This window comes from Crinia signifera, chromosome 3 (genome assembly GCF_055691185.1).
Source record: "Crinia signifera chromosome 3, ASM5569118v1, whole genome shotgun sequence".
Taxonomy (NCBI): Eukaryota; Metazoa; Chordata; class Amphibia; order Anura; family Myobatrachidae; genus Crinia; species Crinia signifera.
In genome coordinates this window covers 219,694,357-219,713,639 of record NC_139219.1, presented here as the reverse complement: position 1 = coordinate 219,713,639, position 19,283 = coordinate 219,694,357, and the positions used below count along the sequence as shown (strand labels likewise).

The 19,283-nt window shown below is 43.1% G+C and overlaps 1 protein-coding gene across 2 annotated transcripts in view; it reads right to left on the bottom strand.

Annotated features, from left to right (window-relative positions):
* Positions 1 to 5,915: 5,915 nt before the first annotated feature.
* Positions 5,916 to 19,283, bottom strand: part of DIS3L2 (DIS3 like 3'-5' exoribonuclease 2) — a 291,824-nt gene continuing 278,456 nt past the window's right edge. For both annotated transcript variants that reach the window (XM_083177472.1, XM_083177474.1), the window contains 7 exons: positions 14,415 to 14,598; positions 13,242 to 13,328; positions 12,213 to 12,360; positions 8,665 to 8,795; positions 7,737 to 7,841; positions 7,513 to 7,614; positions 5,916 to 6,914 (listed from right to left, as the gene is read on the bottom strand). In XM_083177472.1, the coding sequence (XP_083033598.1) occupies positions 6,816 to 6,914; positions 7,513 to 7,614; positions 7,737 to 7,841; positions 8,665 to 8,795; positions 12,213 to 12,360; positions 13,242 to 13,328; positions 14,415 to 14,598 (856 nt within the window). In that variant the 3' untranslated portion in view covers positions 5,916 to 6,815. The remainder of the gene's footprint in view (positions 6,915 to 7,512; positions 7,615 to 7,736; positions 7,842 to 8,664; positions 8,796 to 12,212; positions 12,361 to 13,241; positions 13,329 to 14,414; positions 14,599 to 19,283) is intronic.

Genomic DNA, 19,283 nt, shown 5'->3' with positions numbered 1-19,283 from the left:
GCGCTCCCCACAGCGTCCTGGGTTTCCTAGGTTACCCGCACACACGTTGGTTTGGACACGCCTCCTGGTGACCCTGAGTTCCCCGACACCTCAGTCGGGTTGACCTCATCCTCTACTCACCGGGTGTCGTGCTGGTGATGATAGCACGAGGTGCCACTTCCCCCTCACTGCCTGTAAATGTAAGTTTGTTTTACTGTATTTTCATGTCTTGATAAAGGGCTGAAGCCCGAAACGTTGACACACTCCAGTGTTACTGTGTTGATTACTTTCATTGTCTGACTGCCGCCGCACAGTACTATTCAAATCTCTAGAGTGCCATCTGTTCTGTCTCGGATATATATATATATATTTCTTTTTTTTCCCATTTGTTCTTCAGTCATGTCCCTGAATGCAATCCTCAGACCTTTCTGCCTTTCCATGTCTTCATACTGTGGGCCAGATGTATCAAGCTTCAAAAGTGATAAAAGCTCCTACCTGTCTTTTTTTTTTTTAAACCCAGCCTGTAACATGACACGTAGCAGCTGATTGGCTGTTTATCACTCTCCATGTTATCACTTTTTGAAGCTTGATACATCTTGCCCTGTGGGGATTATACGAATTCTGGAGTCAACCAGAATAAGGACCTATATCTCACATTTTCTCTTCACTCTCAGATAGCCCAGGTTACCTCCCTGCATTATCCATGCCATGCACTTTATACTTCTAAGCTTCTACAAAGAGGAAGAAGCCATTGGGCTTAAGACCTTGGGGGCCTTCTTGGTAATCTCAGTCAGGGACAGGTTCATAGAAGGATTGCAGCTCAACTCATATTTCACGTCTTTTGGCATAAAAATGCCATAAAAATATATAAAGTATCAAATGAAATTTAGCAATAAAATTGATGCTTGCAAAATACAGGATTTATTCAGAAAATATATTTATATTCAAACAAATAGAGTTGTTGGTCACATATGAAATAAATTGTTTGTAACCTTTTGAGTTACTAATACTTAATTTAAACATTAATTGAATCACTAGGAGGCACTATTACATTTAATTATAAAGTAATATTATTTACTAAATATTTTATAAAATACATCCAAGCATAGAGAACTGAGTTCTTCTGTGCCGAATAACTTAGCAATAACATCAAAGTATTGTAAATAAGTCAGTTTGTCCTGTACATTTCTAGAAATGGGTTGGGATCATTTGGTCTATTGCATTATGGTCGAAAGTCATTAGGTCGAATCCACGAGTCGACATGCTAAAAGGTCGACATGACTCTAGGTCGACATGGGAAAAGGTCGACATGATTCTAGGTCGAAAGGTCATTAGTTCGACAGGTCATTAGTTTGACATTGTCTATGTCGACATTCACAAGGTCGACATGGGGTTTTTCACTGTTTTTTTACCTGAATGTCAACACAGTCGACATGGACACAGTTTAAAGTGCACTGCATCCCCTCGCATCGCTCGCTGCGCTCGCTATGCGTCGGGCACGGTGCCTCGCTACGCTCGGCACACTATTTTATTCTCCCACCACGCCCTAGTGGATGGTAGGGCATGAAATACCGCCTGTCGGCACATGTTGGCTCAAAAACCAGTGAAAAACTCCATGTCGACCTTGTGAATGTCGACATAGACAATGTCGAACTAATGACCTTGTCGAACTAATGACCTGTCGAACTAATGACCTTTCGAACTAGAATCATGTCGACCTTTTCCCATGTCGACCTTTTAGCATGTCGACCTAATGGATTCGACCTAATGACTGTCGACCATAATGCAGTAGACCAAATGACCGCATCCCCTAGAAATTGTACAGTGTCATCACTGAAACTACAGTTCCTCTGCTCACCCAGTGATAGGCCATTTGTCAGATTTAGTCCATTCCGTTGACATAGTCGCAGATTCTGTGAGTGCTCAAGGGCCCGAGCACCCACAGACCTGAGTCTCGCTGCTGGGCCACCGTATTAACTTGCTAATTTGCAGCTGCAGCACCTGCATCGCTGGACCTGCCGCCTGGAAAAGAGTATGCCGGGACAGCGGGAAGAGTGTATTCCGTCCGTGGAGTAATAACCGGACGTGGGGCGGGCCAGCCTGTGCAGACGCCGGCATAAGACGCCGATGCCCCACAGCGTGCACTGAGTAGCGGCCCACCTGCCCGTGTCTCACCGCACTCTCCCTCACTCGTCGCTGGCACAGGTACTTTGGGGGCATTATAAATAGACATCTATCAAAGCCCACAAAATTATATATATATATATATATATATATATATATATGTGTAGCGAGTTGTCGGCACTTGCTCTCTGCTGCAGCATGAAGGTGCCCGGAGAGAATAAGGTCATATACAGTAGACCACCGGCACTCACTCCTTCCAAAAGAATTTCAAGGCTACTCAGAGGTGCATATTTGCAACGTTTCCGGCTTTTTTATGAAGCCCGTCTTCAGGCAGTACAGAATCTGTACTGCCGGACGACGGGCTTAATAAAAAAAAGCCCGAAACGTTGCAAATATGCACCTCTGAGTAGCCTTGAGATTCTTTTGGAAGGAGTGAGTGACGGTGTTCTACTGTATATATATATATATATATATATCTCCATCTACAAAAATAGAGGGGGCGCCTGATAGTGTAATATCGTTTTTAATCAAAAACGTGTGCAAACAATATAAAAGCAATTTTGCAGAAAGTAGTGCCCGTACCAAGGTCTCAAGACCCCACTGACGAAGTCCTGTGATGAAACGCGTAGGGGCGTGGCTTGTGTGACACGACTCTGCTGCTGGAGACGCTGCTGGTGGTCCGAGCTGCCTGCCGGGTGTGTGTGCTGAGCGCAAAGTCGCAGCCAGCCGGGAGAGCCTGTGGAGATCTTGAGGGTCCCGTGAGTCCATCATTGCGAGCTGTCTTGCCAGTGGTTTATTGTGAAATCTTGTGGTAGCCAGCCCACACCAGAGGGAGACCTTGGTACGGGCACTACTTTCTGCATAATTGCTTTTATATTGTTTGCACACGTTTTTGATTAAAATTGATATTACACTATCAGGCGCCCCCTCTATTTTTGTAGATGGAGATGTTGTAAGAGACCCCGTGGGAATCGGGATCACAGGAGGGGAGCTGCAGTCCAAGAATTATACCAGGACTAGTGTGTGCTTTTAAGGACACTGATTTACAGACTGTCTTACTAAGGACTACAGGTGTCAGCGCACCTATATTTTCTCTGTTATATATATAAATATATATATATCCATTTGATGGCAAATGATTTTCCCCCTTTGCACCACTGCAAAGCCATTTGCAACTATGCACATGGGTGGGATTTCACTCTGGTGGGGAAGGTGCTAACTGATCGATGGGCTGCGATCAGGTCTGAATTAGGCCCTTAATCCAGGGTTTTGTTTCTTTAGACACAAGGAGAGTGAGCTGCTCTCATTATTTTAAATAGCATTGTTAAAACTGCCAAGATGGCATCCAGATAACAAAATTGTACAATCCCCTCTATGCTGCTAATTTTACTTCACCTTCTGCATTTCATAAAAATGGATTTGGCTATTTGGGCCTCCCCTCTGTACAGAATTTCTTGGATTGGTCATATTAACTGTCAAAAATTAATATTTTGCCCAGGCTGCTCTACTTGTTTAAAACGATTCTGATTGTTGTAGCAATGACATTCTTCCATACTGTTCAATCGATTTGTGGTACTTTTATTTGGCAGGGTAAAAAGCCTCAGATTCGCTGAAAAGTTGTGGCTAAATATCTTCCCTGGCATTCCCGAGAATTTTCTGGGCTATGCTTCAGTGCCCAGACTGGCAAACCCGGAAAATTCTCAGGATTTGCCGCTGCTTAGCGTCAGGCAGTGCCACTGAGTTGATTGCTGAACTCAACATCAGCCCGGCTTCGGCTGCGCCCCCTCCCCCCCGGCTGTGTGCCAGTCTGCGACCTTGTAACGTCATGCCGTGTTGCCGTTTATTTTTTTTTGCCATTGGATTTTGTGTACTAAATAAAAAAAACTAAACTTGGTACACCTTTATTAGATCTCGTGGGGAATTGGGCTTTGTAGCCCCACAGATTTTCTGACACCATTCTATATATTGTGTTTTGATCCTTTTACGCTTTATACCGTTTGAAGCTTTTACATGGTCAATGAACGTTCAAATACTCTTGGTCATCGTCCAGGGTATGGCAGGTATGTGATGTGACGACCCCAGCTTCATATGGTGAGGTATGGGTATGTGTCATTGAGTCAACATGCATTGGGTCAACCACTGAAGGTCAACATAGCCATGTCTAGCTATTTCATGCATTGACCAAAGCAATAGGTTGTCAATGGGAAGGTTGACATCAGTTTTTCCCTTTTTTTATCCTGAATGTCGACATGGACACCATCAAAGTGTACTGGTGTGCCCGCCGTGTTTCAGGCACACTATTATATTCTCCAAACACGCTGTAGTGGATGGTAAGGCATAAAATACCACCCGCCGGTTCAATAAAATGTGAAAAAACCCAACCCTGTTGGCATTAGCCATATCGACCTTCAGTGGTCGATCCAATGAATGTTGACCTATTGATCGTGAAAATTCACATAATATTGTGTTTGTCAATAAATTGCATGTGTTCCGTTATTATAAACTACTGTACAGTATATGTGGATGGGACAATGCCGACGTGGGTATACTGCTGAAACAGTACAGCATAGGTAGGCAACCTGTGGCATTTAGCTTCTGTAAAATGACATCCCAGCATTTCCTGACAGTTTTAGCTAGAGATGTGCAGGCTCTGATTTACTCTGATTTCAAAGCAGGATCTTATTGGCTATCAACTGTCAACAACTGTCATGTGGTTTGGGATAGCCAATAAGATCCTGCTTTGAAATCAGAGTAAATCAGAGCCTGCACATCTCTAGTTTTAGCATACTGAACTAAAAAACTGTGGTATAGTTCCAGGCAAATGGAGAGCCTCTCCGCCGGCGTCCGCCAGCACAGGGGATATGGTCAGGGACAGAGCTGCAGCTTGCAGGGACAGTAAGGTGACTATGGTGCCTGACTGGGACACTACATTCACTACGCAGGGCTGCCGCGGGGACAATACGCTGACTATGCTAAGCAGCCATTGGGCTACACTGACAATGTAGCTTAGCCTACGCTGAAAACTTAGCGTAGCCTGTTGCCATGAAACTACACAAGTACCAAAGTTTCTTATTGAGAAATTCATAAAAACGTAAGTTAAGTCCTTTGTGTTTATAGTTTATCCAGATATGTGGTGCAGGAACGGATTTGCTTTTGTTTATTCACATATTTTGCATTGGAAGACACAAATTTGCCTATTTAAATGGACCATGAATAATTTAAAATGGTCCTGAACCACCAAGCCAGGGCACCCCTGCAAATGTCCCGAGGCACCCTTGGGTGCCACGGCACAGAGTTTGGGAACCACTGTGTTATAACATATAAGAGAAATATAAAGGGTAGATGTGTAATACATCCAAACAAGAATATTTGTTTTACACAAACATAAAATCCAATTACCAATTAAATATTTATAAAACAGCTTCAAATGTAAAATAGGGTGGAGACTTTTACCAGAAAAATGTATAATATCAGATGGTATCTTTGTCTGGCCAACTCGGTTTTCTGGATGATACGGGCGCCTGGGCCTCAAAATGGATTCAATGGCTGACATAGCATAGTTATATGCAGCACGCAAAACAATACAGCATGCCATCATACACCAGATCATTTTGTATATATGGTGGATGCAGTGTGAAAACTGTCGGAAAGGTGTATATCGGGCTTTAAGCGGAAATAGGGTTTTTTTTTTTTTTGCTGTTTTTTTTTTCTTTATCAGATTATTATAAGCACATAATTATAAACTTTGCAGCAATACTGCAGTAACATATCAGTGTGTGTGCACTGAACAATATATGAGAAGATAAAACACGCACAGAGCAGATCTTTTTATTGAATCTCAGACCAGGAGAACATCCTATTCGAGAACTCCGCTAATACTTTATCACATGTTTGCAAATTATAAAGCAGCTGTCATTTTTTATGGATTAAGAAAAATAAATACCCACTAGTCACGCTCATGTATACACAACTATCTAGGCGAATGAAGATGAGCAGTGTTTAATTAGGATGCTAAATCTGCTATTTCTAATAAAAACTTAAATTTCATAAAATGTGCAGAGGTGCTAGGAATTCTAGGGTGTAACGTATCGGCTTGTCACCTAGGAATAATATGTGCACTTTCTGGAGAAGTGGTCACATGAAATTAGTTCTGTTACATCATAAAATGTGGTAACTTCCCACAAAATCGCTCAGTTATAGTGCAAAATCTAGGGTTGTAAACATTTTGTTAAAATCTGGCCAAGCCTTCTTCAGTCTTCGGCCATTCACCAGTTCATACACAAATAAAACATTTTAAAAAATAATCTAAAAATGTGAATAGTTAATTCAGTCACAGGCGGCATTGGTTCTCTCATGCATTTGGAGATGACAGAATGATGATATTATTTTCCCCATTTAAAAAAAATAATTATAATAAAAGCAAAGTTTAAGAGATTCCACTCCAAATCCATGCTCCTGGCCAGACCAAAAATGTTAAATAAAATAGTACCGGGGAATAATAAAACTAACTAAACCTTGATCTAGTAAATGACAAACGCATCATACAGTACTTTCCACCCCATGGCCAGAAGTGAGCAGGATGAAACAGGTGGAAGTATATCATTGTATGCTAAGGAGGGCTTTGGCAAGTAAAGTAAAGTATGAAAAAGTCGGAACAGGAGATGTCTTCTTCACACCATGCCATGGCAAGTCTTCTCTCTGGTCCAGCAAGCTCAGTTTGCATCCCCTGGTCTTTTTAGCAGTGCTACGTACTTCAAAGGCACGTTGTCAGACTTCAGGACCACCTCTAATAGGGTGAAGATGCTAATTACCTGTAGGGGGAATTAAAAAAGGGCACACTTGTAATTACTATGAACTGAAAACACTCTACTAAAACTCTTAAAATATTATCATACATGAAGCCTACTCCACTTTTTGCATACAATATGTGTACAAATAAGTGTAAACCGTTTTATTTCATTACATCATTGTTAGTTTTGTAAAAAGGGATAATGTCTAAGTCATCACCCAGAGAGTGGCATTAATCACAGAAACTGATGTGTGCAGATATTTATGAACTCCTCCTATGCCCTCCCCATAAGCAGACATACGCATTACTAATCACTGTTGCACTTTAGTACTCCATGTCTTATGAGAGAGAGATACAAAGGCCAATGCGATAATAAGACTTAAGTCCACCAACTTGATCTGTTCAGGTTAATAACTACATTTAATACTATAATAGGCAATTAATCTGTTGCCAGCTCAGTTTCATAGATACGTAAAAAAAAAAAAAATTGTAAAATAAATACAATTAGAAATAAATTGGTTATGATACAAGGACATTAACCTCTCACAGATCAGTGAAAAGAATATGAAGCAGTGAAACCCTAGGGTCTAATTGGTATCTGCTAGCATAATACTACTCACCTGTTGAACTGGTTCATCTCCATCATTTTCTGGCTTCCATACAAGTGTCAGCTCAGGCTTTTTTCCCACCTGCTGGAAGTGTGAGTTCAGAAGAGGCAGGGCCTGGAAGGGGCACAAGATGTCACTTTAATACAGGAGTTCTCCGCTATTGGTCGGTATATTATGTACAATATGTACAGAGCAACATAATAGGAGCAGTGTCTAGATTCGTGTGACAAACTTACATTACAATAGATCCGCTTCTGGACACCATATCTCAAGACCAAAACATCAAATGCTTCATTTAAGACCCCCATAACCATTGCCTCAGACTCCAATGGGCCACACTCCTGGAAAAGGTGAAGCAAACCTCAAAAGTCAGACAAATGACATTTTCTGTATAGAAAGATACTAAGTTCTGTATACAAGTCAGTAGTGAGTTCTTGCAATAGTTTATAGAAGAGAAGCCCACTAGGCTAAGATGCGGATGTTCCAGACTGACAATAGAGGTACTGTACTTCTGTATGCAGTTACTGTATATGGCAGATATGGCTCCCTACGCCTGGTAGCTGTAAGTAAAATACTAATGTGTAGCAGGCCAGATTGTGTATTATAGGTCAGTAAATAAGAGCGAATCATGTAGAACACAAAACAATTTATTAACGTTTATTTAAATAGTCCCAGGACATACTGCTGCACTGTAAAATGCTGATGTGAATGAGGGAACCAGCAGCCCCACAAACCTTCAATTTATGGTTTTATGATATGATGGGAAAAAACTACAGCACCTTATGTCTGAATAATAAAAGAAATTTATCGTCCCTCTTAAACTTGTGAGATTTTGTCCGATTTGTCCCAATTCAAATGGATTGGGCCAATTTATCGTCAAAATCTGATGTGTATGATGCTGTAGGACCCAATTCACGTTCCCGTGCGCATTGGGTCTAACCAAGAGATTGATCCTCCTGCACATACGATCACAAGTCAATCAGGTCCAACTTGTCTCTCAGATAAGTTGGACAAGTGTAAGGGGGCCTTTACATTCGCAAATGTGTTCATCCACTATATCTATACTTTAAAAAGGTGCTTACGTATGGTTACTAAACTATAAATAAAGAATTTATAAAAAAAAGATGCTTACGCAATTTTAACAATATACAAGTAAAGTCTCACCTTTACAAACACAGAGAAAAATAGCTCTGCGCTTAATTCCTGCACCCTCTTGGATGCAGTTTTGCGATCATTACAGCGATCCGCCTGTGTCTGTATTGCTGCCTGTGGCAAGGTCACCGCTGGTCCACTTCCTGAAACACAGACACAACCATCAGCAACCCAACACTAATTGTATCTATACAGACCATGTACTGTACTTTGCCTGCAAAGTAGGAGACTGTTCTCTGGTCAGCATACTGGAAGGTGTCAGTAACATGGCGACTAGTCACATCAAACAAGCTGTTTAATCTAAACAGTGGTCAGGGAACTCGGTCCACATTACCCCAACGCAGTGCATGTTTTGTAGGTCTCCTCACAGATTTACAATTGAAATAATTAACTCCACCTGCGGACCTTATAAAATGTGTCTTGAGTAATTAGTACACCTGTGCACCTGCTGGGTTACCAGCAAAACATGCACTATGTGGGGTAATGAGGACCGCGTTCCCTGACCACTGATCTAAAATATGGGCATGGAAGCACACCTCTATGATGAACATTTATCATTCCATTTTGGTTGAGCTTTCTCCTGTTTATCACCAAGTACATTCTCTGCAAAAAAAAAAAGGGTACTTGTGTATTAGCAGGGCGCCCAATTAGCATATGTACAATAGCGTAGGGAAATCTCATCGCATGGGCCGCTTTAGCGCCGTGTGCTGCGATTTTTTTTATGTAATTTATTCACTGCTTTCTTGGCCCCGGTGGGTCGCATCGCATCTCCCGCAAAATCCCATGCAATCGCATGAGATTTTATAGGGTGCGATGCCATTACATTAGCTATACACTTGTATGACATGCAATGAGGTTTTAGGCACCCCCCCCCCCCCACACACTATGCACGCCACCCCAAAGCGTGGCGAGGGGACGCGGATTACTTTACTCGCCACGCTTCAGGCTCGGTGGCTCACTACGCTCGCCACACTATATAGAACGGGGACGCGGATTACTTTACTCGCCACGCTTCAGGCTCGGTGGCTCACTACGCTCGCCACACTATATAGAACGGGGACGCGGATTACTTTACTCGCCACGCTTCAGGCTCGGTGGCTCACTACGCTCGCCACACTATATAGAACGGGGACGCAGATTACTTTACTCGCCACGCTTCAGGCTCGGTGGCTCACTACGCTCGCCACACTATATAGAACGGGGACGCGGATTACTTTACTCGCCACGCTTCAGGCTCGGTGGCTCACTACGCTCGCCACACTATATAGAATCATCTCCACACAGACGTGGATAGTGGGTGTATGAAAAGATCGGGAGGACGCGTTCCGCCGCTGCTCGCAACCGTTCGTAGTGGTGTGGATAGTGGAGGGTGCGTAAAACCTCATTGCATGTCATACAAGTGTATAGCTAATGTAATGGCATCTCACCCTATAAAATCACATGCGATTTTGCGGGAGGTGCGATGCGATCCGCCGTGGGTTAAGAGAGCAGTGAATAAATTACATAGAAAGATCGCATCGCACTAAAACGGGCCATACGATGTGATGCTCTTATGCAGAATCGCCCACTAAGCAATTTGCTCAGTGGGCGCCCTGCTAATACAAGTACCAAAAAATGACATACAGATGTGTCATCATCCATCTTTGCTGCACTGACACCAAAGAGCCCCTCAGCACGCCAGGTCACAGGAGACTTCTATCGCTAAGCATCATTTTTGTGCACCATGAGACTGTGCTGATTAATGTGATATATGACACTTGTATACCTGTGTGAGACTGAGTCTCTGTACAGGAAGTGCTACATTGTAGCAGCCACAGCTTTTTTCCCAATACAAGTTGCTGCTACATATACAGACTCAGTTATATCAAATTAATCAGCACGGTCTCCTGGAGGGTCAGTCATGTTGCAAATACAAATTTTTGTCAAAAAGATGCCCAACACTAGCAACGTTGCATGGGACCGGTCAGCTCACTCAAGTATATTCAGGGCTAGATAAGTAATGGCTAACCTTGACACTTCAGCTGTTGTTGAACTACACATCTCAGCATGCCCTGCATCAGTTTAACCATGGCCAAGTAGTAAAACTGTAGCAGGGCATGCTGGGATGTGTAGTTCAACAACAGCTGGAGTGTCAAGGTTAGTCATCACTGGGCTAGATGAGGAAACGTGATGCTGCGGAGTCCCAATGTCATTAATGCCACTATAACTCCATTTTTAGGTGGATGAAGGCACTGTGATCCCTGACAAACCGCCCTCAAGACACAATGAAAATAAATAAATAATAATGTACACAAGCACAGTTTTCCACCCTTCCAGAGTAATAGAACATAAATAAAAGCATTTTTTAAACAATACATTCATATGGTTGGAACTCTTAAAGTGCAGGAAAAGGAGGGTGAGTAGTTATATGTACTTGGAAAAGAACATTTTATTTGAACTTTTTGGATGTCTCATACACTAGTAAAACTGGGGGCAGAGCGGATGTGCCCGTTGCGCGTATAATGGAGTTACAGTAAATTCTCCACTAATGCCTATGTAAATGTGCTCTAATGAACAGTATTTTATGAGCTACAGACTAGGGTTGCCAATCCTGGGGCATTTTTTTCAATCCCGGGAAATGCTCAATCCCGAGATTGGCATCCCTAAAGGAGAACCACCCGTCCCCCAAATTGCCTAACTTTAGTGGAGCGGGGCAGACGGCAGTGGAATGGAAGCAGGTGGCGGGTGTGACGCCGGAGAGAGGTGATTGTGTCATATCCAGCCAGGAGAGGTCTGGTGGCGAGTGGATTCCAGCACCGTAGGTGCAACGCTGCAGCATGACCTAGGCGACGGAACCCGATCACTGCCCAACCTCTCCTGGCCTCACATAGTCACGGAAGTCACAGTGAGGCTGGAACCGGCTGGCCGCCCGACATCTCCTGGCCACACACAGTGATTGCTGCTGTGAGTAATGCTGTGCAGGCTGCACACCGGGTCGGGAACAGCCGGGCAGCATCTGAGCGGGTGTTAACAAATCAACTTAACGCCCATTAGTCCTTCACCACTTACTATCTCTATTACATTCTGTGCGCGAATGTGGCTGTATATGCATAATACAGCATTCCATTTTCTATGCAGTCACACAGAATATAGGCATGCCGCATATCATTTTAAGAAGTAGTCTCATTCTGCATCTTATTCACATAGCAATTCAAAGATGCCAACAGATGTAAATCCGGTGAGCATCACTAATTGCTGAATACTTGTAAACAATATTTTACCTCCCAACTGTCCCGTTTACCGCGGGAACATCCCGGTCCATGATGTGTGTGTGTGTGTGTGTGTGTGTGTGTGTGTGTGTGTGTGTGTGTGTGTGGGGGGGGGTAGTAGTTCCAGCTGCAACCTGCTTCCCAGCGGGAAATAGATGCTGTGCGCATGCACACAGCATCTATTCCCCGCAGTCAGATGGGGAGCAGCGTCAAAATGGGGGTGCGGCCTCACACGTGTGCCGTAAATTTGAAGGTCACGCCCCCAAAATTTCAGGCGCTGAACTGAATGAGATTACGTCTTGTCTGACTCACCAATGGATGCAGCGAGAAGCCGGTGGACAATGATGTCAGCAAAGCGTCTTATAGGAGAGGTGAAGTGAGTGTATAGCGGAACATTCAATGCATAGTGACTAAATTGGGTTTCATCTCTCAGGACTCCAGTACAGAAATATACTGCCATCTACAAAGAAGGGAGGCAAAAATAGAAAGCTTAGATAGAACATACAGTTTATCAAATTATACATACTGTATCCTAATTTATCTATGATCATTTGAATAGGAAATGAGCATTATAATATATGAATAATCTGAAGGCGTGGACAATTTTTTCACCTTACATATTATATCACAGGCGCTACTTGTAGGCAAGATTTTTAACATTAAAAATTAGCAAAAAATCCTTGTTTATTTGTTTTTTTTTTATATAAAACTGGTGGGTCTGCATATACAGAGAGCCTACCACATACCATGGAGTTGAGTTATAAGAAAAGGAAACCACTTGCTCCATATATAACTCCCTCCTATCTCCAGATCATAGCCCAGTAGGTGGTAGGGAAACAATACAATAATATGAATGGAATAGGAAATACTGATTCCTAAGTGGATTGGCCAGTGCCCTCTACAGGGGTATTTAACATGCAGCTTGACCTGCCACAATTGTTGTGAGACTACACATCCCAGCATGCCCAGTCATAGTTTTAGTATTCCCTAATAGCAAAACGGTGGCAGGGCATGCTTGGACTTGTAGTTTCACAACATTTGTGGCAGGTCATGCTGCATGTTAAATACCCCTGTAGAGGGCACTGCCCAGATCTAAGTACTGTAGTACTGCGCTTATGGTGATCATAGTAAGTGAATGCCCTACTTACAATGGATTTCTAGTCGCACCTCAAAAGGGTGCAAGCATGAACCCAAGGTAAATGTAGGCTGCAGCTGAGTATCTGTGGGCACTGCAATTAGTGGTTCTTATCTGCTGTCAAATTCTATGTTTCTATGTACATATATTGTATTAAACTCTGCAAATTCTAACCTATAACTAAGGGGATGAAGAAAGAACATTACCTGCATAGGTCTGGAGCACATGTTGGTCAGGACTTCCTTGCGTGCAGTCGCGTACTCATCAGTCCCAAGCTGTTCATTCAAGCTTTTCTGCAAAGAAACGTAATGAGCAAAATAATCTACCATATTGGACAACACGCATTCAGACACGACCTGCCATAAAAACACACAAACTTCCATTCTTGGTGGCACAATGTATTGAAAGGCATCTGCTGATTAGAAGTAATGCATGCTTCACACCATGAAGTACGGATCCATACCAGGGAACTGTGCATTAGCCATTTTACAGAGCATAATAAGAACAAGTGGGACGCCATACAAATAAGTATACAACCTCTCCTGTCCTTTTATTAGCCTATTATTAGTTGTAAATTGTACAATACACTTGCTGCTATTATTATTCATTTATTTTACAGAATTATTTTTATGAATAAAATGTTATTAACAATTGTAATACCTAATTGATCCTACTTACATAGCACTCCACCACTTCTTTACCTATCTGCATCTTTTTGGGGACTTGATACCCCCCAATGGGAGCTGCTTGGCACAAAACTCCAATAGGCGCCTGTTCTTTTTAGCCATAAGGCTAAAACATACACCCTTTTCTTCTAATGTTAAAGAGGGACACTCATTTAATACCTGTTGGAAGGTTTGAGTCAGTCATTTAGGGTGTACAGATTTGCCAGTAGGGTGGCCAATCCCAAGGCATTTTTTAAATAACTGGGCTTCGGGATTGAAAAATGCTTAATCCCGGGATTAGGCCACCCTAGTATCTGTGCAGTATCTCTCTCCCACTCCACCATCCGCCCCGCAGTATTACTTACATTAGGCTGTCCAGTAGTGACAGGCGTCCAAGCAGCAGGTGGGAGGAGATCACTGCAGCAGGAGGGAAGCGGATGGTACGTTGCCCAGAACTGGTGCGGCTGGAAGGCAGCACAGTGTGACCTCTGATCACGTCACACTGTGCAGAGCCACACACCCAAGGCAGGACCTGCCTGGCATTCGATCAATACCAAGATTCAAATATCACAGATTTTAGGGCCAAATCCCGGGATTCAGCCAATCCTGGAACTGGCCACCCTACTCCCCAATCTGTTCAGTCTGCCAAAACTTTCTGCCAGACTGGACACACAGTTACATCTGCACCAAATATTTAACTACAGTCTTACTAACATGCAAAGTGCCAGAATCTGTGAAGTCGATGTGAAGTCCCATTTGGTCACAGAATTCAATCAGGTCATTCAGCAGCTTGGTCTGTGGAGGTGGGTGGCGGCGAAGCAGTGCCTCATCTGGAAAGTGATGGTAAATCTTGTGAGCAACTGCCATGTTTGCAAGCAGCATGAATTCTTCCACCAGTCTGAAAAAGGAAAAAAAAAAGATAGAAATAAGAAGGCTGCTTACACAGAGCATTCTACAAAACTTCCAGAAATGTCTTTACTCAAGGACGGCAGTATTTATGTGCCATCACTTCACTTCAACCTATGGATACCTTGTGGCACTAACAGCACAAGCGCAAAAATCCTGGCTTTGCAGCAGGACCTCCTGTGATCTCCTGCAAGGCAGCCTCATTTCAATAAATTACCCAACCAAGTGGTTCCCAAACTGGGTGCCTGGGGACACGGGGGCGCCTTGGTTTGGTAGACCAAGACCAATTCATGGCTAATGTAAATCAGTAAAACTAGTGCTTGAAGCTGCTAATCCTATAATATAACAAATAGAAGCAAATCTTGTCCTTTACCACATAACTTACCCTAAAGATGACTTACTGTATAAAACACAATTTGCTTAATTTATTTTATTTTATTTAAACATAGATAACCGATTTTCTGTAGACATTTGAATAGTTTGTACTTTACTACCAACCAGGAGATGACCTATTATTTACCAGTATTATAAATCTTGGTTTATATTTTAGTAGCTACCACTTTTACAATTGTCCCATCCAACACAAGCGTTATAGGGAATAAAACACATACATGAGTAATTAGGGCCTGTAATTGGCAGGTGCTGAAGCACTCCTGGAGTGCTTCAGCAGGTAGCGCTTCACCTTCCCACTCATTACTACCACTGGGACACCTGCTGTGAGTATCGTGAGCCCGGTACCACAGCGGCTATTTGCGGCACACTTTGTACCATCTTTTCAACTATCTCATATATTTAAAAGTGACTTTTTTTTAACCGGGCACAATTCTGAGGACCTGTGCAGGTGCAAAATCTGAACTGGATATATATTACTGTGTGGATTGTCATTGAAACCGTTTTATGATTTAGTCAAATATATACGTTTCATTATATTTCTTTCTGAAATTATCATATTTTTATGTATTTAATACGCATATTTTAATTTGTGATGGACATCATAATAAATTAGTATCTTCATTTAGAAATAAATATTTTTGTATTAAACGGGTTGGTCATGTGAATTGGTACATGGTATAAGGACAATAAATTCAGCGCAGTGCTTCCATCCCTATTCCTACTGGAGTTGTATTGTGTCCACTCATTGTTTCAATCAGTGCTCAAAGTGGGGCATTATGCACCGGTATGGCATACCGCCACTTCTGCACAGACTGTCTACTTATTTATTTTTTCATAATTGCAAGGAATGTCTGGTGTGGGGCAGTGGCAGTGCGGCGCACCATCGCTCGACTGTTGCCTCCTCCTCTCCTGCTGCTGACCGCTATCCGTTGTCCCCCTCCAGGACATACACTTCCTTTCCGCACCTTTTGGCTCATACCGTGTGGCATAATGTGCAAGGGTCCTATTATTGTGGTGTGGTACACTAAACTTAAAGACACACCCCTTCCCATTGGCCACGCCCCCTTTTCCTGAGCACGCGCATAACTACATCCTTTCTTTTTCCATACCACCACTTTTAAATTTGCACTTTGAGCACTGGTTTCAATGGATAGCTCTTGCTGAAGCCACACAACGTTACCCTAATTGTACAGTAGTTAGGTGGTGTTTTCCCCCTTACAAACTGAAATCTTTGGGAACAACATGTTACTATAAAGCTTAAAAAGTATACTAGGGACTCATTATAAAATGCATTCAGATTTGGGGGGGGGGGGGGGGTGTTGGTGAGGGTCACAACTCCACAGCGCAATAGGCATTGTGCCAGAGTCTACTGCACAGTCTGTGTGTGGGTGTGTGGTGGGCCCGCATACATGATAGAAACACCAATGCACATGACATGTGTTAAGCTGGCTACACCCCTTAAGCTTGGGCCCTTATCACTGCATTTTACTGGTGGACCCTCCATGCCTCAGTGCAACATTGCACACCTGCCCCAGTGTTCATTTATTTCCCTTACTCTGTCATCTGCATTTTTAAGGATCTTTCACTATCAGAGTATAATGATCATTAAAATGATGAAAGATCTAAGGAGGGAAACATGCCTTGCATCTAATACTTTCATGAATTTGCATGCAGTAATTTGGGACATCACTTGGTTTGCACAAAGTGACGACTAATGATCATGACTTTAACGGCGAAAAATCCACATTTACAAAGACCAGCCAGCAGATGGCAGCCAAGCTTATGTCAAACTTGGTGACATTAAAAAAAATATATATATATTTCCAGACAAGCAAGTGTTCAAACTACAAAATTTATACTGGAGTTGGGAAAACTATGTTCCACTGTTAATTATCTCATGAACAATGGTCAGTGCAAGGAATAAATCCATTATAGCCATGTGTGGCCAACAGCGTACAAGGCAGCCATCAGTGGGGGTCTGTGGCATCTCCAGTCTCCAGGACTGTAGTCTATCAAGTATAATTTGTCAGAAACAAGACGCACATTTTCCTTGAAGCAATGAAGAGGTTGAGTAGTGCGGCCAGTGCTGTTGACACCGGGCATTCAAGAAGGGGAAAGGGGGCCCAAATAACCCTGATCAAAAGTTTACATACCCTGGAGATTTTTACCTCATAACATACACAAAAGTTGACACAAACAGGTTTGAATGGCCACTAAAGGTAACCATCCTCACCTGTGATCTGTTTGCTTGTAATCAGTGTGTGTGTGTATAAAAGGTCAGTTAGTTTCTGGTCTCCTGAAATGGGGAAAGCTAAATAATTGTGGGGAAAAGCAGCTAAGGGGAAAGCAAAAGAATTGTCAAAGGATCTGCGGGAAAAGGTATTTTAACTTTATAAAACAGGGAAGTGATATAAAAAGACCCTCCTGTCTCCTCCATTCCCTCTCCCCCACTGGCTGCTCCCACCTTGCTCACCTCTTTAACCTATCCCTTTCTACTGGCATCTTTCCCTCACCCTTCAACAATGCTATGGTCTCACCTATTCTTAAAAAAACTAACTTGGAACCTTTATCTCCCACAAGCTACTGCCCTATCTCTCTTCTCCCATTTGCCTCTAAAATACTTGAATGGCTGGTTTACAGGCGTCTCACCAGCTACCTGTCTGACCAATCCATCCTTGATCCCCTTCAATCTGGCTTTCGCCCACTTTACTCCACTGAGACTGCCCTAGTGAAAGTCACTGATGACCTGCTTTCAGCAAAATCCAGGGGTCACTTCTCCCTGCTTATCCTTTTAGACCTCTCTGATGGCTTTGAAACTGTGGATCACCCTCTCCTCCTCCACACACTTCAAAACATTGGCCACTGTGGCATGGTCTTCGACTGGTTTTCCTCTTACCTCTCCAACTGTTCCATCTCAGTCTCTGCTTTTACCTCACCACCTTCCATCCTTCCTGTCGGGGGTCCCTCAGGGTTCTGTCCTTGGCCCCCTTCTGTACACCTCCTCTCTGGGTGCAATCAGGACACCCAAATCTACCTCTCCTCTCCTGATCTGTCCCCCACTCTTCTCTCTCAGGTTTTCACCTGCCTCTCTACCATCTCCTCCTCGATGTCTGATCGATTTCTGAAGCGGAATATGGACAAAACTGAACTTATTATCTTCCCACCTCCCAGAGCTATGCCCCCTACGAATATCTCTATCACTGTTAACAACACTATCATCTCCCCCATTCCCCAACTCCGCTGCCTGGGTGTCACTCTCGACAGAGTGCAACTAAGCTTATCATCTACTCACTGGTCATCTCACAGCTCGACTACTGCAATGTTCTCCTCAATGGCCTCTCTCAATCCCAACTAGCTCCTCTCCAATCTGTCCTCAACTCTGCACCCAGGCTTATCTTCCTCTCCTGCCACTCCCCTTCAACAAAATCTTCACTGGCTCCCATTCCCCTACAGAATACTCTTCAAACACCTCACACTCACATACAGAGCCATCTCTAATTCCATTGCTCCATATATCTCTAACCTCAACTCCACTCATACACCCTCCTGCCCTCTACGGTCGACCCAACAACTGTCGTCTCTCCTCCACCCTGATCACTGCTTCCCACACTAGAGTACAGGACTTTGCCTTCAGTGGAATGCACTCCCTCGCTCCATTAGACTCTCCCCGACCTTGCAAAGTTTCAAACGGGCACTGAAAACTCACCTATTCATCAAAGCATACCCTTCCGCTGCATAAACTAGTCCTGAGGCTGGATCTCAAACCCCCTGCCTGTTTACATCCTGCTATCTAGCCACCACCCACTTGCTTGCACCTCTTGTACTATGTCTGTCTCCGCTTCCTTCTAGATTATAAGCTTCTCAGAGCAGGGCCCTCTTCCCTACTGTTGTCAAGGCCTTCTTCTGTTCACATTTCACTTACAGCTTTCCCATACTCAAACACTCAGTGACCATCTTTGTCCGCATATTCATCTCCATCATTGGCTTCGAGCCTCTAGTTCTATGTTAATTGAGTCTTCACTACTTATATTTAAGCTGTAATGCGTATTGAACTGTGACACTCTTTATTTGAACTCTATTTTTGTTATTTATTCAATGTAATGCCAAGTTTTGTCTCCCTGTACTGTTCCTTTGTACAGCGCTGCGAAACACTTGTGGCGCCTTCTATATAAATAATAATAAAACAGCACAGAGACCAGCCTCAAAACTTCTGGAACAAAATAATTTAGAGTGATGAGACCAAAACTGAACTTTTTGGCCACAACCATAAACGTTACATTTGGA